The following is a 21539-nucleotide window of genomic DNA, read 5'->3' on the forward strand; positions in this document are numbered from 1 at the left end:
TCTTAGTATTTTTCTGAAGTTTACTTGGATGTCCAAAATGAATCTGATACTGGTAAACGAATCATGGTACTTTTTAACCTACATGGGAGAAAATATATTGGACTGAGCTAAGGATGCCCACGTTTCTGCTCCAGCATCGCCACCGTGAGGTTTCAGCCCAGGTTTTAGGAGCTGTCTCGGCGACCTGTGTTTTGCAGTTTGTGGTGCAGCAGCCTATCAGAGTTCCTCCTAAAAAGACAGAGCCCTGAGGTCTTCTCAGCCAGACACTCCCCAAGCTGTCGTGATGTCGGCCAGTCTCACGGCCCACACGAGCCCACAGGCAGTTAGCCCAGGCTGCTGGTGATGGCAGAGGGGAAGCTGAGTGGGCGGGTGGGCGGGGTCAGTGGAACTCCTCGTGAAGAAGGCAGAATAAAATCAGCAGGCCCCCGCCAGCTCTGCGATGAGTCATGCACCATGACCTTGCCTGTCACCTGGTGGGAGCAACGCCATGGGCACAGGTGGGTGAGCCGAAGACAGGGCTGGGAAAGGGCATGGCCATGGGAGCAGGCTGTCCTGGGGAGAGGTGCTGGCTGGACGCCCATACCACAGCCCCTCAGGTTTCCTGCCTCCCATCAGAGTTCTTAGAGAGGTCCCCGTCCTAGATTCAGTCCCTCTGTGGACGGAGGGCTTGTCCTTGGAAGTGCTGTGCCCCCGGCGGTGGGGGCGGGCCCAGGTTTAGGCCTGTAGCCCTCAGGGTTGCTCCCTCCTCGTGCAGCTGTTCCCCGGACGGCCACCAGTCAGGAAGCTGTTGGAGATGCTGCAGGAGTGGCTGGCCAGCCTTCCCCTGGACAGGATCCCCTACAACGCCGTGCTGGACCTGGTTAACAACAAGATGCGGGTGAGCCCAGAACCCTCGCCCGCCGCGCTGCGCCCTCCTTCCCTCGCCCTTAGCTGGTGCAGCTCCTCCCTGCTCAGGGCCCTGGCTCCGCGGTGAGGAAGGGAAGCAGTGACCGTTACTGTTCCTGTTTCCGTGACAGCGTCATGGCCACAGCCTCACGTCTGCCTTGGCAGCGTCACGCCCAGGCCTCGGTTTAAGGACAGCCCACCGAAAGTGCACTGTGACAGCCCGTCCTTTGGAGAAAACGGGGTTTTCTCAAGCAGTGTAGTACTTGGACTTTCAAAATTGTAGTAAGCCAATCTAACGAAGGATGTGGCAGCCCTGCTGGAGCTTTCCCCAAGCCCAGGTGCCAGCCTTCGCTCAGGGGACCAACACCCTGAGAGGTCTGCACTGCCGCCTGCTGCTCCCTCCTTAGTCCAGATCAGCAGCTTCTCTGCGGCCCCCGGAGTGTTTAGTAGCGGGAAGCAAACCCAGCGTGCTGCTTGTCAGTGGCACACAGCAGATCTGGGAATCTTTTAAGGGGAATTTATCGTGCCGTGATTTTGCCAGCCTTGCCGTTTGCTGGCTGCAGCTGAGCAGCGGATGGTGCTGGGCTCCTGACCTGAGTGTCTCTTCCACCTTGAATCCACTCCGAGCTTGAGGCCGTGGGAGCATCCTCTCACGTGACTGTGATGTGTGACACCTCCCTTGAGAGCACACCACAGGCTCAGGAGCCCTGAGGTAGGGAAAGGTTGATGAGACACGAGACCAAACTGAAGGGAATCTGCCCGGGGCTCACAGCCCCCCTTGCCCCCATGGCCGCCTCCACCTCCTTGCTTCTTAAAAGTGAGCACACCTTCGGCCAGGCGCGGTGGCTCACGCCTGTCATCCCAGCACTTCGGGAGGCCAAGGCGGGTGAATCATGAGGTCAGGAGTTCCAGACCAGCCTGGCCAACATGGTGAAACCCCATCTCTACTAAAAATACAAAAAATTAGCTGGGCGTAGTGGGCGCCTGTAATCCCAGCTATTCAGGAGGCTGAGGCAGGAGAATCACTTGAACCCGGGAGGTGGAGAGTGCAGTGAGCCGAGATTGTCACTGCACTTCAGCTTGGGTGACAGAGCGAGAGTCTGTCTCACACGTTGTTTTCTGGCCGAGAATTACTCGACAGTTGAGCTTCTCTGTTAACTTGCCTTTTAATACTGTCATCATAGCAAATTCTAATTTAGAAGAAAAGGTAGCTACGTTTTATGCTTAACATTACTAGTTTATCAAGATACAGAAAAACTTTCTCTTCTCTCCGGAGGTTGGCTTGAGAGCTGCTTTAGTAAAGGAAACCATGCCTCTGTTTGTTTTCCTGCATTTAAACTTGCATGTGGTGGGAGGCCCAGGTCTCACGTGTACGGTTGGCACAGCTTCAGTGAACTACCCCCCACCACCAGCCCTTAGTCAAGAAGGTGTCTGGCGGCTGTTGTTAATTTCAACCATTATCTTTTATTCTTTGGGTTTTTTTCCCAGATTTCTGGAATATTCCTTACTAATCACATAAAGTGGGTTGGATGTCAAGGAAGCCGGCCTGAGTTGAGGGGTTACCCATGTTCTCTCTGGAAACTGTTCCACACTTTGACTGTTCAAGCCTCGGCCCACCCAGACGCACTGGCTGGCACAGGTGAGCTGTCCCTGCACAGGCCAGAGAGGCTGATCGTCTGCCCCACACGCTACCCCAGCCAGCGTGTGCGAAGCCATGTTCTGCTGTATGTGAGGTAGCGTGTCGCCAGGGCACCGAGGCGGGGAGCGTCGCCTCAGACTCCTCACACATGAGCAGCTCACCCAGGGCTGTGCCCTCAGGGTGCCAGTGCCCCTCGTTAGAACTCACAAGGATGTGCGTGGCTAAAATGCAGGAAATAAACCACAGAGAAGAGAGAGAACCCTGGCTGGGAATTTCCCTGCAGTGTAAACTCCCTGTTTTTGCTTTAAAAAAAAACGGGAGAATAAATGAAATCTATTTGGAGTGGTATATTCATTATCAGCTGTTGCATGACAAACCACCCCAAAATTTAGCAGCCAGAGCCACCCATGGTTATGAGCTTACAGTTTCTGAGGTCGGGCATGGCCTCATCTGGGTCCTCTTAGGATCGGTGAGGCTGCAGTCAGAGTGTCAGCCAGGCCTGGAGGGCACCCGAGGCCCACCTGGAGAGAGTGGCTTCCCAGCACCCTCACGGAGCAGAGAGCAGGGCTCGCCTCCTTGTACATGGCTTGCCTAAGGCCCCGAGCTCCAAGCTGGCTGCTGGCCGGAGGCCATGCCCAGGGCCTCTCTGTGGTGCAGCTTACATCATGGCAGCAAGCTTCGTCAGGGAGCCAGCAAGAGGGTGCCCACCTGAGGATGACATTTTTGTCATCTATGCCAGATTCTGCTCACTAGTCAGTCACCAGGCCCAGGCCACTCGCAAGGGGAGGGGATTGCAGGAGGGGTGAGTTTAGGTGGCTGGATCTGTGGGGGCCAGGACAGAGGCCGCCCACCACGAGGGGTTAAAAGCCTATAAAGCTTTAAAGTTGTATTTAATAATTTTCAATTAGTAGGAAATAGATAAAATGAACTGTTCTGTACGTCACAGAACACTGAAGTATATATTGGCTTTTTTAATCCCCTCTGAATTTGGCAGTCATTCAGATTCAGTGACGTTCACTTTAAAGCCAAGCTGGAGTCTTTTACACAGTTCAATCCTGTTTCCAAGAAAATCGTCAAATTCTTTTACAGTTATTTTTCGCCATGTCACGAAGTAACCCAAAATGCTGGGGCTTAAAGCAGCCTCCACTGTGTTTGCTTATCATGCTGTGGGTCAGCAGTTTGGGCTGGGCTCAGCTGGGTGGTTCTTCTGTGAGCGCTGCTTGGGCTCACTCGTGTGGCCACTTTCATATGACGGCAGCTGGTCGGTCCAGGGGACCTTGGAATGCCTCATATTCCTGAATGTGGCTTCCCCACCAGGTAGCACCAGGCTGAGGCAGGACCTCCTGAGAGGCCTCAGTATGGAGTCACATAGCCTCGCTTCCGCCCCCTCCTGTTGAGCTAGCCTACATTTGTGCTGGGAGAAATAGATTCCACCTGGTAATGGGAGAAGCAGCAAAGTCATAGTATGGGAGAGCCCCCCGGGATTGGGGCACTGCGGTGGCCATCTGAAAATCTCTTCTGTCCTGGCTTGCAGGGTGACATTGGATTACTGCTTCTCAGGGATCTGGTTGAGGGAGAGGGTGGTTTTTAACCTCAAATCATTTTCATAATCATGCAGTAAAAAGAGGTGTGTGTTTCTTGGGAGAAACCTCGGGAGCTGCCCAAACAGAAATTGAAATCCGAGCGTCCACACTGCCTGAGCGAATGCCCAGCCAGACCATATAAACCCGATTTTGGGCTGGGCACAAGGCTCACGCCAGTAATCCCAGCACTGGAGGCTGCAGCAAGCCGAGATCATGCCACTGCACTCCAGCCTGGGCAACAGAGCAAGACTCTGACTCCAGAAAAGCTGCTTCTGAAACACAAGCCCGAGTTACGAAACCGTGTTTACACGGGGAAAGTTGTGGTGAGAAGGAGCTGTGCCATCACACCGTCTCCCTTTCCATCTGCTTCGATCACACAGCATGAGGAACGGCTGCTCCAAGGCAGTGTGGGCACAGTGCAGACCAAGGAGAAGTTGGGGGCCAGGGTATCTGATTTTTAACTCTTCTAGGAGCAGCCCTAGTGTAGTGGAATTGTGAGAGCAGCGTGATGGCAAAGCTCACAACTAACAAGACCCTCAGCGCTCCTTCCTCCCGCAGTGTATTGGAAGCAGCCTCCAGGAGGAGCCTCCTGCCAAGAGAATTGGGTCAGAGGCGGCCACGGGATTAAGTCTTGGAAGGTTTTTCTTCTCTTTGCTGTACGTTTAAGCCCCATCTACTAAAATGCCTGCGAGGCCTCTAATCCCACCCCCACAGGTAGAGGTTGACGGTGCTTGTCCACTCTGAAGATTAGGGGGGCCCCGCACCCACGGTGATGTGGTGGGAAGAGGAGGGGGATTACATGGTGACGCGGGGCAGATGTCTGTGGAGCCCTCCTGGCAGGAGAGCAGGGCAGACGGGCCGGGTGGCAGGGCCAGCGCCTGCCGTCCCATCTGCATCATCGCCCAGCTGCTCGTGGACGTGCTCGAGGCCGAGGAGGAGGTGGTGGTCTGCTCTGCTCTCGCCTTCTCTGGGTGAAATAAACGAGAACCGTCTGGATTAAGGCTCGACCCGGACGCTGAGATCAGGGCCTGCGCACAGCTGTGCTCTCAGGGAGCCACGACAGGCGTCAGCCTGCACCAGCGCGGGGAGCACCCCCAGGGCCTGCTGTCGATGAAGACGGACTCATTCTCGAAAGCGTGTCTTTTTTTAATGCTGACATGTAATCTGTTTTAATCTCGTGGGTCTCCTATCTGGTGTTCAGGCTCCTTTATTAGTTGTCTGAGTGGGGACTGCCGAGCCCCACCCCATGCTGCCCTGTTGGTTTTCTTAGGGGCTCCCCTTTGGTGCGGTGCTGGCCTCTTCTGCCACCTGTGGGCAGGGGTTGCTTTCCTGAGACGTGTGTTGTTCATTCACAGCGTCTGTGCAGGCTCCCCGGCCTGTCCATGTCTGTTTTTATCTACCGTGGCACGAACTTTGGCTTGTGGGTGCACCCATCCCTGTGCCCGCCCACCCACTCTGCATCCTCACGCCCACAGCTGGTGACAGCCTAAAGTCACTTCTTAAGGCCATGTTCCCACTTTCGCTGGTGTCCTGCGGGGCTTTCAAACACGACAACTACAGATTTAGAATGAGTAGTGTCATTGCCCTGGCATCAGCCTCTGGGAGTTGCTTGTAGGGCAAGAGGGACTACACCCAGCTGGCAGATCCCGAGGAAGAAGCATTGCTCGGCAGTCCAGGCATTCTGGCACAGACAGCCGGAAGCTTGGTGGGAGATTCAAGGTGCTCCCGGAAGGGCTCCCTGGGGCCCGGGTGGCTCATCCTCCTCGAGCTCTTCCGGCCTCTGGGCCGTGCACGGTCATCATGTCTCCAGAGCCTCTGGGACCTGGGCGTGTTGGACATCTGGGCAGGTGCTGGCTCCTAGTCTATGCCCACAGCCCGAGGCTCCTGTGGAGACATGAGGGGGCTTCGCGATGTGTAAGAAGCAGTTCCGCCCAGGCTCTGTGGACAAGCGTGGGGTCAGGTGACCCCCACGCACCTGCTGTTGTCAGTGGCGTTTTTTTCCCCTGCAGGCTTTGAAGACGACCCCCAGGCCGTGCTGCAGACGGTGAGGAGGTACATTCGCACCTTCTTTGGGTGTAAGGAGTGTGGTGAGCACTTTGAGGAAATGGCTAAAGAATCCATGGACTCAGTGAAAACCCCAGACCAAGCTGTCCTCTGGCTTTGGAGGAAGCATAATGTGGTGAACAGCCGCCTGGCAGGTGAGAAGCGCCTGGGTGTGGGGTCTCAGCATGGGCGTGGGAGGCCCTGGTACTGGGACAGTGGGGATGGCATGGCCATGTCGGGGCCTGCCTCTGAGCTTTGCGGCCTCGTGCCACCTGCTGTGCTGACGGGATCAGGACTTGGGTGGCCAGGAGCCGCCAGAGCTACAGCCTTTCCTACGCTGCTTCTGTCCCTGGCTTTCCAGATGGTTCTCTTGCTACGGGGGGTTCTTGGGCCCTTGTCGACATGGGTGTGGCTCTTTCCTCCCGTCGTACCCTTGGGAACCCCACTAGACCCTGAGGGTATTTGGCTCTGGAAAGCTTGGAACATAATTTTTTTATCTTTTTTTTTTTTTAAATAAAGATGGGGTTTTACCATGTTGGTCAGGCTGGTCTTGAACTCCCGACCTCAGGTGATCCACCCGCTTTAGCCTCCAAAGTGCTTGGATTACAGGCGTGAGCCACCACGCCCGGCCAGAACTTAATTTTTGATGAGGAATTTTAGTATGAAAATCTGTTGTCCAAATGTAAACCAAACCGCTCAGAGGTTTTGTTAAAAAAAAAATTAAATAGGGCACATGTATTTTCTCAGAGTTAAGTACTTCAAACTATCCTAAATCAGTGGCAGATTAAAATTAGGCTTAAAAATAATTCCGCTGAGAAATCTTAATAGAGATGAAAAGAAAATGCCGCTCAACTATGGGTTTTTCTTTAATCTGCTGTATTATGAAAACATATTACACTAAAGCACTAAGGAAAATGGGTTTTCTCTGCGCCGAGCCTGCCTGCCGAGGCCCGGGACATGTGGCTGCAGGCGCCTGTGTCTGGGGGATTTGTTCCCTGGGTCAGCACAGCGTCTCAGCCTCTCCGCCCTGGCAGCCTCTGCGTTGCTGCCACCCACAGAGCTCCCTGCACTTTTCCGAGCCCTCAGCTCTAAGGCAGTGGGACCAGGACCCTCACCAGGCCTGCCTGGACCTGGAGGCCCTGCTGTTGCCTGTGGCCCCAGCCTGCTTGTGTCTCTCCTGCCCCCGTCGTGAGGCTGCAGCAGAAAGGGGCCTCACCGCCCAGCGTGACTGTCACTCCTAAGAGTCCCACCCCACCCAGTCCCACCTCCAGCCTGTGTATGGAGACCCAAGCTCCTGGGAGGCCCCTCGGAGATCTGCCAGGGGTCTTCCGCCCAGGGCGGGTGCCTTACTCTAGGTCCTACTCGAGGCTCTGGCAGCTTCTGACCAAGCGCTGCTGGTCCATGCTTTGTCCCCTGTGGGACTCAGCGCCCTCTTTGAAGAGTGGCCGAGCACTGGGCAGCAATACCTTACGAAGGTGGGTCCTGTCTGCATCCCCTCCTGGCAGTCCGTGGCGGGCGTGCAAAGCTGTGTCTACAGGGATGCTTGCTGCAGAGTTGTGTGCACGGCCGCCCACAGGGAATGGGTCAGATAAACACCCAGAACACCCATGCCGGCACACAGGTGTCAGAAGTATGTGGTAGGTTTGTGTTTACGAGCGCGGAGCTGCGTGGGGGCACGGACCCCGGTAGAAGGGCGTGTGGGTGGTCTCACACAGGACAGACGTGTGTGTTTGCAAGTGCAGAAGGGACCCGCAGGCCTCTCCTGCCGCAGCGTGTCTGGGAGGAGAGTTGGGGGCAAGCTCCGCTTGTCTCTGCAGGTCAGTATTTCTTTTCTTCTTTTCTGATTTTTTAGAGAAGTACTGATCTTAGTTCAGCATAGTGGAGGCTCTAGGCGCCCGTCGCCTTTCAGCCTGAGTGAGCGCACTGCGGAGACACGAGCTGCCGCCTTCCTCCTCCTCACGTCGCAGCTCCAGCGACACCGTTTTAATGAAAGCGTTAAACATAAAAAATAGAAGTTTGAGGGTTTTTTGAAGGTGTGTATAAAAAGTCCCACGGAAGGTGTCAACTTTGTTCCTTGTTCTACAAAGTAGCATCAGTAGCAGTGTGAGGTGATGCACAGCAGCCTTTTGGAGGGGCCGCCGGCGTGTCCTGCTGTTCCCCGGAGTGGGCACGTCACTACAGAAAGGGACTTGTAGTCTGGAAAGGGCCAGTGTGCCTGAAGTGCAGTGGGAATGCCTCGCCACCCACTCTGCCCTTTCCTGAGGGTGCGCCTGAGGCCCCCTGTCCGTACAGCCCAGGTGGCCGGGGCGCCGGGGGCAGTGGGCCTCAGCTGCACCCTCAGGAAAGGGCAGAGGGGCTGTCACCTGTTTTGGAAGTGGAGTGCCAGGTGGTTTGGGGCAGGTGCGGTCCGGGAAGTGGCCGAGGCCGAGCCTGTAGCCTCTCCTTACTTGCAGGCGTGGGAGACGGCAGAGGGGACACGTGCGCAGAGACCTGCGGAAGCAGGTGTCCTCTGGGCCGCACTGCAAGGGAAGGGTGGGAAGGACAGGGAGGGAGGCCCGGCAGGTCGCAGACCTGGGGCAGCGGAGGCCCGTGGTGGGTGGAGTAGCAGTCTGCCGGCTGGATGCTGCACCTGGCCCCACAGGCCTTCTTCCCTCTGGCTCTCCTGCTTCCTTTTCTTCCTAGGCCATCCGAATGAGGATCCCAGGTTTCCAAAGCTTCAGTGGCCCACTCCAGACCTCTGCCCAGCCTGCCATGAGGAAATGAAGGGCCTGGACAGCTGGGATGAAGGCCACGTGCTCACATTCCTGAAGCAGCACTACAGCCGTGACAATCTCTTAGACACGTATTCCGCAGACCAGGGGGATTCCGGTGAAGGAGGAGAGGAGAAAAGACTCACTCCCCCAGAGAAGCCCCACGGAGACCGAGACGCCCAGAGCGTTCGTCCCCCCAGTGCGCTGGGCCCCAGGCCCGCCCTTCCGGAGAGCTTGCGCCACAGGCTGGACGTGAGACTCCAGAGTCTGGATGGGCCCGAGGTCCACAAGCAGGTGGAGGTGGCCGTGCCCTTCCTCGGGGTTGGCTTCTCCAGCCTGGACATGAGTCTCTGTGTGGTGCTGTACGTGGCCTCGTCCCTGTTCCTCATGGTGATGTACTTCTTCTTCCGGGTGAGGTCCAGGCGCTGGAAGGTCAAGTTCCACCACCCGGCCGTGTGAGTGCCCTCGGAGAGGCAGCCCCGCCCCGTGCCACCTGCAGCTTTAACATTGGATCAGGGATTTTACGCGCGGGCCTGGTTTCACATCCGATGGCACCTTTTGGCTTCCGAGTCCTCGTTTTACAGACGCTCTTCTGACGGGAAGAGGTGGGGTAATTTTGTGGGGATGTCTGCATTCCCGGCGCGCTCAAGTCTGTTCATACTCCTTTCACAGGTTCTACAGCAAAAAGGCTTCTGTTTCCTCTAAAAGAGGGCGAGGAGTCCAGGCCAAATAGTGTTCCCCACACACTTCAATCTCCAGTTTCCTGGGCTCCGTCTCATCCTGCAAGGCCTTGTTGCCCCGCCCTCCAGGCTGCCACGTGTTCTCCTTTAGCCAGGCGGGGCGGAGCAGAGCCGGAAGCGCAGGCGTGCGCCCCTCCAAGCAAGTGCGGCTCCGGTGACCGTCCGGTGTGCGGTCCACCGCTCCCCTAGGGAAGGGTTCCTGAGGGCTCTCTGCGCTTCTGCAGGTGTTTTCACTCCAGTTGTGCGGATTTGAACGGGAGGAGCCGAGGAATTTCGTGGCTGTGCTGCATTTCAGAAGATAACCCCCAGAGGCCTTGTGCTGTGGACTTGGGGATGGGAAGGATGGTGGCTTATTTAACCCTCAGAGGCAGCGCCTTTGTTTGTTTATCTGGTGACAAGAGAGAGACAAGTAAATGGGGGCCATTTGGTCAGCTGGTCCCCAGAGGGCAGCTCTGGGCTCAGCGGGCAGGCGGCGCTCAGAGCAGAGGCCCGTCTGTTGGGGGGTGGGGAGGAGAGTGGTCTGCCCTTGGGAGCACAGGCCCCAGGGAGACGTCTAAAGCCCCCTCTGTGGTCTGCTCTTCACCCAGCACCACAGAGGCCTGCAGGTCCCAGCCATACATGTGCACCTTGCCCTGGGCCCACGGAGGGGTAGGGTGGCAGGCGCTGCAGGTCCCAGCCACACACGCACTTCGCTCTAGGCCCGTGGAGGGGCAGGGTGGCAGGCGCCTGTGCCAGGTTTCCTTTGCCTAAAGCTGCTTTGGGAAGGATCTCCACACAGGCACTGGTTCCCAAGCTTTGGTCATGATTTCTTTTACCATTTAATAATTTTAAACCTTGTTTTAAACCCAAAACGTTTAGTGGTCAGTTACCTCTGAAGATTTAAACAAAACGAATACACTATTTCTGGGAACATTTATATTGAGCTTCTTTGTGGCTGTTGGTGTGTCTCACAGGCTCAATTTGATTTGGCTAAAGTAGGCTCAGATGTGTTTGTGTGACCATCTGTGTGTGTGTGTGTGTGTCTCTGACAGTTGTAAATATTTTTTCCGCTTTGCCTCCTTGGTGTTGTGTACTCGTGTTTACTAACTGTTGCGGATCACATGGTGTATTCGTAAGACCCACCATAATATTGATGTTACTGTTGCAGCTTGAGGAACACGGTCAGCAGCTGATTCCTTAAACAGCTGTCACAGAACCGCTGTGCTAAGCATGCTGCCTACAGCCCCATAGCTGGTGGGAGAGGTGTCTGATGCCTTGCCCTCCGGCTTCATGGCTCTCACGTGAGCATTTCTTCTGGTGTCACACTTTTAACCCCTCTGTGCTTGGACAGCTGTGACGTTGCCCTCATTGCTGGTTAGAGACCTGGGTTATTGAAGACACCGAAGTGTTTCTCTTTCAGCTTGAAAACCAGGCGGGTCTACACATGGGTTTCAGTGTATTTGCCTTTGAACCCTTAACTAAACTGACTTTTGGCTAGTGTTGAATGTCTTTAGCTGGGGCGACCTGAGGCAGTGTTAGGTTTACCATCTCCAGCTTCGGCCTTTCCAGAGACCTATGTGGAGCGCAGTGTGGCTGCAGTTTCATCATCCTATTACAGTCTGGGGTCACCACTGCTTGGCGGACAAGCTTGGGACCTGCTGAGGGGCAGGGTTTTCAGCAGTGTCAGTGGTGGGGATCTGAGCCGCTGCGGAGGTGGCCCCAGGGGTCACATGTCCATGCTCTAACACACCTCGTGTGACCCGCTCAGAGCTGGATGCCACCTTTAGGCAAGGTTTAGAGTCTATTTTCTCAAGTTTTAAATATTTTAAGAGGTATTGAGACTAATGAATATAATAGTTCAGTAATTTAAATGTTTATTTATTTTTAACGGAAGGATTTTTATTAAAAATAAGCTAATTGATATGGAAATGTCAGTGAAATTTCTTACCTGCAAGGAAAGTGAACGTTTTGTATTTAAGTAAACTATAATGTGCACATTTTATGAATAAAGGAATCTGACATTTGAAAACAATTGTGATTCTTTTGAAATGTGAACCAGCTCTACCAATGAGAGTGTGGTGGGTGTGGTGGGGTGCAGAATAGACCCTTCTTTCTGTTTATGGACTGGACATCTGAAATTCTAGAATTTCTTATTTTGAACCATTGGCTTTTGGGAGACAGCCAAAGGGTCACATGGAAAGTGAAAGATGGAAATCAATGATAGATTATCTCCTTGGAGCTGATCTGGACGGAGAGACAGGACAAGACCCTGGATTTTACAGGTAGAAGAAAGGCAGCTGAGTCGCATGTAAATTACACACTTCAAAGGGCACTTGCAGCAGCCCAGCTTGAGGGCACCTCAGAGGAACCCCAGCCTGCATGAACGGCCACCCCTCTGCTTCCCGGGTGTGAGTGTCCCGCCATGGCTGAGTTTGCGGTGCCCTGTGGGGTTTCGTTTTCTTTTGCCCCCCCCCCCCCGAATTTGGCTGTGCCGGTAGGGGCAGGGGAGTGCTCTCCAATAGTCTTGCCCATGGCTTCGGAGGAGTCTGGTTGGCACCTCCCTGGCCAGGCTGTGCAGAGGCTGGCAGGGAACTCAGGCCCTGCCTATGCCCAAGGTTTTGAGTCCTGAGCAGCGTTTCTATTAGGGGGACTGCAGGTGCCCCTCCTCCTGGCAACCTGGGGGACTCGAGCTGAGCTCCCAGAAGTTGAGGGCTGAGTTCAAGGAGGTTATGAGCAGGAAGTTCCGGCTGGGAGCGGTGGCTGACGCCTGTAATCCCAGCACTTTGGGAGGCCGAGGCGGGTGGATCACAAGGTCAAGAGATCAAGACCATCCTGGCCAACACGGTGAAACCCCGTCTCAATTTTTTTATTTTTAAAAAAAAAAAAGGAAGTTCCTTGACCAGCAAAATACCTGCATGAGGGCCTCAGTGAGCCCTGGGTTGGAGGTTATCAGGCAAGGGGCCATCCTGGGGCATGGCCTGGGCACTGCCTTCCAGAGGCTGCCTGCCAGAACGGTAGGATCAATGGCCTCCTGCCCCGCGGCTGGACGACCCGCTTGCTGCGAATCCCGGCGCCTCAGCGAGGCCTGGAGCTTGGGGAGGAGGTGGAGCGGGCACTGCTACCCTGGCCTGGAGCTCAGGGAGGAGCTGGAGCCGGCGCTGCCACCCTGAGTCTGGGGCGAGGGCGGAGACTGCCGAGTGCGCGTCCGACGCTGCCTGCCCGAGCACCGGGGAGGGGGGCAGGAGCGGGGGTGGGGACCGGGGAGGCGAGAGGGACCCCGGGAGGTGGGCGGGCGCGCGGGCGGGGCAGGCAGTGGGCGCCTCCTTCAGCACCGCGGACAGCGCCCGGCCCAGTGGTTCTCAGGCTCCCGCTCCACACTACGCGGCGGGACTTCGGAGACCCGAGCCCTCCGGGGAACGTCGACCTACGAGGAGGGCGGCTCGAGCCACTCGGCCTGGTGGCCGCGATGCTGCTGGAAACGGGGCTTGAGCGCGACCGAGAGAGGCCCGGGACCGCCGCCGTCTGCACCTTGGGCGGGACTCGGGGTAAGAGCCCCGGGGTGCCCGCGGCCTCCAGCCCGGGCAGGACACCGAGGACAGAAACGGCAAGGGCGGCAGAGATGCTAGGAAGGGGGTGCTCAGGGCTAGAGGCCAGGCCAAGAAAGTCCCACCGCTCTGCAGGCGGGACACAGAGATGGGAACACAGTGCAGGGAGAGTTTCCAGATCCCAGGGTGGCCGGGAGGGCCTGGCGCTGGCCTGCAAGAGTGCGGGACAGCGATGGAGTGGAGGCCCCAGAGAAAAGGGTGCATCGCAGGCACAGCTGTGGGGCGATGGGGCCGAGAGAGAGGTGCCAAGTTCCCCCGAGACTAGTGCCCCTCAGCTCTTGCACACAGCCCCACCCAGGCCTCTGGACGCCACAGCAGGGAACCCAAGCCTGGGTCTCCCGCCTGAACCACTCTCCCCAAGGGCCATTCCATCACCACGGACGCTGGGAAATAATGGAGGCATTGTTGGAGGGCCGGCCAGATGCCAGCAGCGTGGGCCGCCTCCTTGACCTGCTGCCGCCCCTGCCCCTGTCCAGCCACACACGGCCCCTGCCCGCTTCGTCAGCAGCTGACACCCGCCGCCTGCACCCGGCACAGCCCGCGCATACTCGGCTTTGTGCCCTCGGGTCTTTGCCCTGGCCCTTCTCGGGTAACAAGTGCTATGTAAAGTGAAGGGTCAGAGAGCTGGCTGCATGGGCTGCTGCTCAAGATGGGCACATCGAACCTGCTGGGAGCTGGCAGGGGGACTGTGGTTTTCTTGCACCCATCCTTCTGGGCCTGGCCCCTGAAAGCTCACAGTCCAGAATCCATAGGCAGAGTGGACAGAGTATTACCGTCAGACCCACAGGGAGAGGGACCTGGAGGATGGCATCAGTCCCTAGTTCCCCAACCCTTCCTGGGTGTTTCTGCACTGCCAGGGCCCTCCTGTCCTCACCATGTCCCGTGCTGTGAGGGCCGCCCACTGCTGTGTTCTTCCCTGGGTGGCTGCCCAGGGCTGGCGCTGGTCCAGGGCCCTCTGGGCAGGGGTGGTTTCGCCCCTCTGCCTGCAAGGACAGCGTGGGTTCTGGAGAGCTCGCCTGTGTGGACTGGGGCAAAGGGCTGGAATATCAGGTAAAGAAACCGTGTTCTGATGGAGCCAGAGTGCTGGGGGCTGGAAATGGAGGAGTGCCCTGGACTTCCCAGCGCTGACGTCCACGACGCGAGGTCTTAGCTGCGTGTCCAGGACACAGAGCCTGTTCTCTCTCAAGGCTTGCTATTCTCCCCTGAGCCCACTCCGGGGCCGCAGTTCCAGGGGTGGAGCCCAGAAGCCTGTTGGCATCTGGGATCGGGTCCTTGCGGTTCCGGTACGCAGCCTTCGGCGCCACACTCACCCCTTCCGCGTTTCGGGTTAAGCTCCTGCCAACCAGCTTCTTCTCCCAAGGCCAAACCTCAGCGGCGTGAGGACCCGGCTGCCTTCTCGACCCCTCTCCCGGGAACCTTAGCCCTCCTGGCGTGTGCTCGAGCCCAGGCCTCTGCCCGCGGCCCGCTCCGGCGCAGGAAGCTGCGAGGCGGGGAAGAACGCTGGCGGGCAGCCCTGACCTGAGACCTCCCCTACCGGTGCCCGCCCTCAGGCTGAGCACGCGGTGCGGCCTGTGGGCACCGCAGGTCCCGGCGCAAAAGTGCGCGAGTCCGCGGTCGCCCCGGGCTCGTCTCCGCGACCCCCGGCCCCGCCCCGCGCCGCGGCCCCGCCCCCTGGCCGCTCCGCCCTCAGCTCGGCCAGAGGCTCCGGGCCCCCGGGCAGCCCGCGGGCGCAGCGCCCAGCAGCACCGGGAGTCGGTCAGACGCCGGTTCGCAGCCACTGCGGCGTGGCGTCGCCGGGCCCGGGAAAGTTCGGGACCGGAAGAGTGGCGACGCCGGGCGGCGGGACCCATGGAGGCGCGCGGGGAGCTGGGCCCGGCCCGGGAGTCGGCGGGCGGCGACCTGCTGCTAGCGCTGCTGGCGCGGAGGGCGGACCTGCGCCGAGGTGGGTGCCCTGGCCGAGCTGCTGCACCGGGGAGACCCGGAGAACCTCGGGCCTTTCCGGGCCTGACCGCGGAGACTGGCAGGAGCTAGAGGACCCGGGCTGGAGTCGGTCCGCGCCTGGGCGCCTCCTCCTGAGTTTGTTCCGGGGCCCCTGGCGCTGGGTTGTCAGGGAGTGAGGCTGTGGCGCGGCACTGCTCAGGCCAGGAAGCTCTCGGGGGTCCAGGGCGGGCTTAGGAGACCCTCTGAAGCCCTGAACCGGCCCCTGAGCTGGAGGAGGCGCAGGTAGCAATGGCGGGGCAGTGAGGGTCCCCAAGAGGGGCGCCCCACCCGGACTCCTTCCACGTTCCAGGGGAACAGAGTCAGATGCAGGGGCCAAGGTCAAGCTGAACCTCGACCGTCGGTCTCCCCTAAGTCAGGTTTCAGCGTCTGCACCTACAGACACCTGCTCGGTTTATCCCTGTCCAGGGCCCGTCGATAGGAAAAAACCTCGCTTCTCCGGGGCCCCCAATTTCCTGGAGGCACCACTCTCGCTCCCAGCACGTAGGTTCTTAGAGAACCTGGCAGTTCTCCGCGACTCCCGGGCCAGCTGGAGCCGCAGGATGGGGAAGGAGGCCCGGGACCGTTGGGGAGTGGGAGGGACCGGTGGGGAGTGGGAGGGACCGGCTGGCGGGAAGGGGGCTTCATCCAGGTTGTGAGGGCTCGAGGTTCCCTACTTATTTATTTATTTATTTATTTATTTATTTTTCGACGGTCCCTGGGAGGGGTTGGCCGCAGGGGCTGGGAGGCGGAGAGAGGGAGGGAGGGAGGAGGGCTGCGCGTCCGGCGCTCGGGAGAGCTGGCCGGAGCGGGCGGGCTGGCGTCCAGGCTCCGCCGGCCCCGCCATCCCCGAGAGCAGGAGACCCCTCCGGGGCCGGAGTCGCCATGCAGCGTAAGGCCGGGGTTGCGGGCGCGGCGCGGGGTGGGCTGGGGCGGCTTTTGCCTGATGCGGGCTCCGGCGGCGCGTTGCGGCCGAGGCGCTGTCCGGCCGGAGGTGCTGAATCCGCGCTGCGCGGGCCTGTCCGGCCACCCCGCTCGCTCTATGCCGTGTCCTCGCTGCCCTGCGATCGCTGCTCACGTTGGGGACCCCGGGCGCGCCGCGGCGGTTCCTGAACGCTCCTCACCCGGAGCTGCGGTTTTGCCGGATGCGGGGCGCATTCATCGCGGGTTTCCCGCCACTGCGGGGGACGGTTTTCTCCGCCAGAGGTCGAGGGAGCCCCTTCCCGGTTTCTCTCAAACACCGGGAGACGGGCTGGAGTCGGTGGGATCCACAGCCAGGGAGGTAGGTGCAATGTTAGGGGGTCCCAACCCCTCCGCCGTGCACCCCCGTCTTCCAGAGACTTCCTTTAAGTGCAGAGGGAGTCCTCAGCCCTTTGGCACCTAAAAAAGCCACTCCTGGACTCGCGGCTCCCACAGGACACCAGTGGGCCTCTCCAGCGTGGTTCCTCCAGGGGGCCTGCAGTCCCGAAGTGGGGCATGGGGGGCAGAAGCGGCGGGAAGCCGGACGTTTGAGTAACTGTGACAGCGTTGGGGGCACCCATGCCTGACACAAAGGCAGGAGATCGGCTTGTCCAGTCCACTCATAAGTACTTTTGCAGCCACCCAACGATGGGGACGACATTGTCATTTATCTGCCGGCCTGCAGACAGGGCCACCAGGTGGGGCAGCCACATTTTCGGGGAGTCCCTAGAAAGAGTGGCCACGACGCTTAACGTGAAGGAGCCCCCGATGGGGTGCCCCAGCTCTAAGCTCTAGGTGATGGTGAGGACCCGTTTCCCTATTTTTCCTGCCTGTCTTCGGAGAGCAGATCCCCTGGGATAGGGTTTTCATTTGAGCTCCACATGCAGCTTTCTTGGCACTGGGAACATTTTGTAATTGAGTATCCGGTCTCATGGAACGGCCCGGGCTGCTTTCCTTCTCACAGACACATTTTTAGACGGTTGTCAGTTTCCCCTCAGCTCCCGCGCACTCCCGGAACTTGTGGGGCCACTTAAGCTGGCTGGGGAAGAGGGTGTGCAGGGAAAGGAGGAGCCCTCAGCAGCCCTGGCTCGGCTTGGGGTGTGAAGATGACTTTGCTGCCTCCTGGTCTAGGAGGTGGCCCACAGCTTCCTCATGCCCGCAGAGATCCCACTGTGCGCCGGCTGTGACCAGCACATCCTGGACCGCTTCATCCTCAAGGCTCTGGACCGCCACTGGCACAGCAAGTGTCTCAAGTGCAGCGACTGCCACACGCCGCTGGCCGAGCGCTGCTTCAGCCGCGGGGAGAGCGTTTACTGCAAGGACGACTTTTTCAAGTGAGCCCCGGAGCCTCGCCTTGGTGTGGGAGCGGAGGGCACACCGGCCCTGGGGAAAGGAGGCCTGGAGTTCCGCCACCTCAATCACCGAGGCCAGGCCCTCAAAGCCCACGTCTCCCGAGATCCCAGCCCCATCCTGTCACCCAGGCAGGGCACCCTGTGGCCCGGCCAAGCTAAGGGTGGGGCCTCTCCATGGGTGCTCCCTGGGTGGCCGGGCCTGGCTGGGACATCAGCAAATACTATTTGGAGAAAAAGCAATTTATTTCTTAAATGACAGAATCAGTCATTAGAGAAGATAAGCCCACATTTGTAGAACTCTATTGAACTTAGTCCCCCTGAAATTGGTGGTGTTTTTGTCCCTAATGCTGAGGACTCAGGGGCTCTGGCCCAGTGGCCTTCATGGCTCCACCTCTGGGGTCTGAGAAACCGGCCCCAGATGGGTCCTCTCCCTCCCGATTCACCTTCCCAGATCCAGCATGGGTCCTGCAGGCAGTGGAGACCGGGCTCCCCGAGGTCCTCCTGACCAGAGGCTGAGGTTTCCTTCTCAGTGGTAGTGGGCGGCCAGGCTGGTTGACCAACCTGCAGGCTGGACAGAGCCTTCCTTCGGGACCGCCTCCCCAGGCACCCGATTGCCGCTCTCCGACCCGCTCGGGGCGAAATGAGCCTCGTGCTGTCACGCTGAGCCGGGCCCTGTGCGTCCCGCAGGCGCTTCGGGACCAAGTGCGCCGCGTGCCAGCTGGGCATCCCGCCCACGCAGGTGGTGCGCCGTGCCCAGGACTTCGTGTACCACCTGCACTGCTTTGCCTGCGTCGTGTGCAAGCGGCAGCTGGCCACGGGCGACGAGTTCTACCTCATGGAGGACAGCCGGCTCGTGTGCAAGGCGGACTATGAAACCGCCAAGCAGCGAGGTCAGCGGAAGGGACGATGCCCCCACCTTTCCTGGTCTGAAAAAGTGGGACTGAGACCAGGCCCGGGGGTGGGGTGGGGTGGGGTGGGGGCTTCCTGGGAAATCCTCACTGCCGCGCGGTCCCCCCAAGCGCTCTCTAAGGGGCCCGGGCCAGGGCGGTGGCGGCAGCAGGAAGCCGAGGCCGGGAGCGGCGGAGTCATGGACAGACCCGCAACCCAACCGACTCATTGGGTCCGAAGTGTGCGGCTTTTTCACCCCAGTCGGAATTATTGCGCTAAATCCTTGGACGCGAAGACTGGGCCATACCCACACCCTTAGAATAAAGGGGAGCCCGCGGGGAGAGCAGAGTGTTTGGAGTAGGGGGGCCAAGGCTGAAGGCGGGGGCGCCATCGAGGGTGGTGGGATTTTAGGGAAGACGCCGCCCCCCGCCCCCCGCAGCAGAATCTGCCCTCCGCCGGCGCCCCCTCCACCCCGCCCTGGGGGCCGCCGGTTTTCGCCAGTCGCTCCCAGCGCCCCCGCATTCGGAGAAGCCCGTGGGGTGGGCTGGAGGTGGGCACCTGGGGCCCCGACGTCCCCGCGCCGGCTGGAGTGGGGCGCGCTGGGGGTCCGGCTGGGACCGGAGGGGCGGCCAGGCCTCACCGCTCACCCGCCGCGCAGAGGCCGAGGCCACGGCCAAGCGGCCGCGCACGACCATCACCGCCAAGCAGCTGGAGACGCTGAAGAGCGCCTACAACACCTCGCCCAAGCCGGCGCGCCACGTGCGCGAGCAGCTCTCGTCCGAGACGGGCCTGGACATGCGCGTGGTACAGGTCAGCGCTCGCCCCCGCGCCCCTCCCGCCCGCGGCCTTGGGGGCCCCCGCAGAGCCGGGCGGCCGCTCACCCCGCCCCGCCCCCAGGTTTGGTTCCAGAACCGCCGGGCCAAGGAGAAGAGGCTGAAGAAGGACGCCGGCCGGCAGCGCTGGGGGCAGTATTTCCGCAGCATGAAGCGCTCCCGCGGCGGCTCCAAGTCGGACAAGGACAGCGTCCAGGAGGGGCAGGACAGCGACGGGGGGGTCGCGGAGCTCGTGGAGGGAGGAGCGCGCGTCGGAGGGGTCGCAGGGAGCCTGCGGGTCTGAATTTCCCGTGGGGTTAGTGGACGCCTTCAGCTGTACTTTCAGAGACATTTCACTTACAGAACCTGGTCCCCGAGCACCCTCCCCGCCCTGGGTGGCCATTCCGGACCACTGCTTTTCTCCTGGTGGGGACAGAATCCCCGTGGCCCGACCTGTCCCCAAGCTGGGCGCCTACGGGCTTTCTCATGCGGAGGGGTGGGGTGGGCGTGTCCAGGCCGTCTCTGGCTCCTAGCCCTTGCAGTGATTTTTAGGAGAATGGGCAGCGCATATGGGGAGGAACTGAGTCAGAGTCCCAGCTGCTTGGAATTGGGGGAGGGGCTACCTGGGGTCAAGGAGACGAGGTTCCATACCCTTCTGTGGAGCCTGAATTATTTATTTCCTCTCCGGCGCTGAGGATGCTGCGCCCCCATCCCTTGATGCCCATCCTGACAGAGTGTACAAGACTCACTCAGCCTCTCTCGAATTTTATTTCCTTGTCTGCAAAATTCGGGTGGTGGTATCCGTGCCCTCCCCGGGCTGCCGTGGCGCTGGTCCTGAAAACTTGGGCCCTGGCTGGGCTGTTCCTGACTCTGATCCCACCAGGCCTGAAACAGCCTGGGCTGACTCAGGCAGTGGAGGGCCAGAGGCAGCCAAGTCTTCCAGGAGCAGAAGGGGCCTGCGCTGACCTGTCATGGTCGTGGGGCAGCCGCTCCTGCCCCGCCCAGTAGTGCCTCCGCCCGCAGGACGGGACTCCGAGGGGCCGCAGGTGAAGGTCAGGCACGGACTGAGCCTCTGCTTCCGTTGCAGATGAGTCTTCCTTGGTGGAAACGGGCCCAGCCAACGGCCTCTACGGGAGCTTGGGGGAGCCCACCCCAGCCTTGGGCCGGCCCTCGGGATCGCTGGGCAGCTTCACACTGGAGCACGGAGGCCTGGCAGGCCCAGAGCAGTACCGGGAGCTGCGCCCCGGCAGCCCCTACGGCGTCCCCCCATCCCCCGCCGCCCCTCAGAGCCTCCCCGGCCCCCAGCCCCTCCTCTCCAGCTTGGTGTACCCAGATGCCAGCTTGGGCCTTGTGCCCTCGGGAGCCCCAGGCGGCCCCCCGCCCATGAGGGTGCTGGCGGGGAACGGACCCAGTTCCGATCTCTCCACGGGGAGCAGCGGGGGTTACCCCGACTTCCCTGCCAGCCCCGCCTCCTGGCTGGACGAGGTGGACCACGCTCAGTTCTGACCCAGGCCTGGCTCCACCCAGCACCAGACACGAGAGAGCTGCCCCTGCGTGGGTGGCTCGGGGCTGCTGGGGCCTCGGAGGAAGTGGGGCCAGGGCGTCAAGGGAGGGCTGGTGCCTTCGGAGCCTCCCACCGCCGACCGGGCACCTCCCTCCCTGGCGGGCTGAGGGACCCACCTGACCCCTCCTCCGACACAGGGCTGGCCCGTGGGTGGCTGCCCAGCAAGCCGCCTTTTTTAAAAGCAAACTTCTCCCCTTTCTTGACCAATTAGCTGAGCACTTGCTGCTGTTTCTAGACATGAAATGTCACCTTGCTGAGGCCCAGCCCAGCATAGCCCAGGGGCTGGAAAAGCTCTTTCATTTCCAGAACTGAGGAATCTTCATGATCTCACCTTCACTTCCCAGGCTCCATCTCTCTCAGAGCCGTTACCCAAGCCTCCCTCTTTAAGTCAGAGATTGGCCTTGCCCATCCCAGGAGGAGGCAGCAAAGGTGGGGACACACCTGAGTCCTCCGGGAGAGGCCCCCTCCTCTCCCCAGGGCCAAGGCGGGGGGCCTCCCTGCCTCCAGCCCCACCTTCCCTGGGACCAGCTTTCCCCAATCCCAGGTCTCTAGATCTTTCTGTCCTTAAGTACTCTGCGGAGAAGGCAGAAAGGCCTGGGGCCCCTTCTCTCCAAGCTCAATTCTCTAAGCCCCTCAGGGTCTCCCCCGCCACCCCACCCCAGGCCCTCGGTGTCCAGGCTGTACCCACAGAGGTCGGTTGCCAAACAGCCTGCCCTCCCTGCCGAGCCGGCTCGGTCAGCCCCAGATGGGAAGTCAGGCTGG

At 59.8% G+C, this 21539-nt stretch overlaps 2 protein-coding genes across 9 annotated transcripts in view; both read left to right on the forward strand.

The window, feature by feature from the left end:
• QSOX2 (quiescin sulfhydryl oxidase 2) overlaps positions 1-11651 on the forward strand; it is a 39789-nt gene extending 28138 nt beyond the window's left edge. For all 7 annotated transcript variants that reach the window (XM_012445239.2, XM_064366091.1, XM_012445242.3 and 4 more), the window contains 4 exons: positions 755-877; positions 2374-2524; positions 6117-6305; positions 8833-11651. In XM_012445239.2, the coding sequence (XP_012300662.2) occupies positions 755-877; positions 2374-2524; positions 6117-6305; positions 8833-9359 (990 nt within the window). In that variant the 3' untranslated portion in view covers positions 9360-11651. The remainder of the gene's footprint in view (positions 1-754; positions 878-2373; positions 2525-6116; positions 6306-8832) is intronic.
• Positions 11652-13085: 1434 nt separating this feature from the next.
• LHX3 (LIM homeobox 3) lies at positions 13086-20719 on the forward strand. 2 transcript variants are annotated; one of them, XM_064366028.1, is made up of 6 exons: positions 13086-13164; positions 17324-17495; positions 18201-18403; positions 19060-19211; positions 19299-19464; positions 20298-20719. In XM_064366028.1, exons 1-6 carry the CDS (start codon positions 13086-13088, stop codon positions 20717-20719), a joined length of 1194 nt encoding a protein of 397 aa, XP_064222098.1. The 2 variants fall into 2 exon arrangements, with proteins under 2 accessions (XP_064222098.1, XP_064222097.1); XM_064366027.1 differs by lacking the exon at positions 13086-13164 and adding an exon at positions 15073-15166.
• The last annotated feature ends 820 nt before the right edge of the window (positions 20720-21539 follow it).

This window comes from Aotus nancymaae, unplaced genomic scaffold, assembly GCF_030222135.1.
Source record: "Aotus nancymaae isolate 86718 unplaced genomic scaffold, 86718_ANA_hifiasm-v0.15.2.pri h1tg000063l, whole genome shotgun sequence".
NCBI lineage: Eukaryota > Metazoa > Chordata > Mammalia > Primates > Aotidae > Aotus > Aotus nancymaae.

Bases quoted from the DNA above. Each gene is read 5' to 3' on its own strand.
- LHX3 (XM_064366027.1), top strand. From the start codon at position 15,073: ATGGAGGCGCGCGGGGAGCTGGGCCCGGCCCGGGAGTCGGCGGGCGGC. The intron at 18,404-19,059 runs GTCAGCGGAAGG...CCCGCCGCGCAG, and splicing joins TGAAACCGCCAAGCAGCGAG to AGGCCGAGGCCACGGCCAAG. The intron at 19,212-19,298 runs GTCAGCGCTCGC...CCCCGCCCCCAG, and splicing joins TGGACATGCGCGTGGTACAG to GTTTGGTTCCAGAACCGCCG.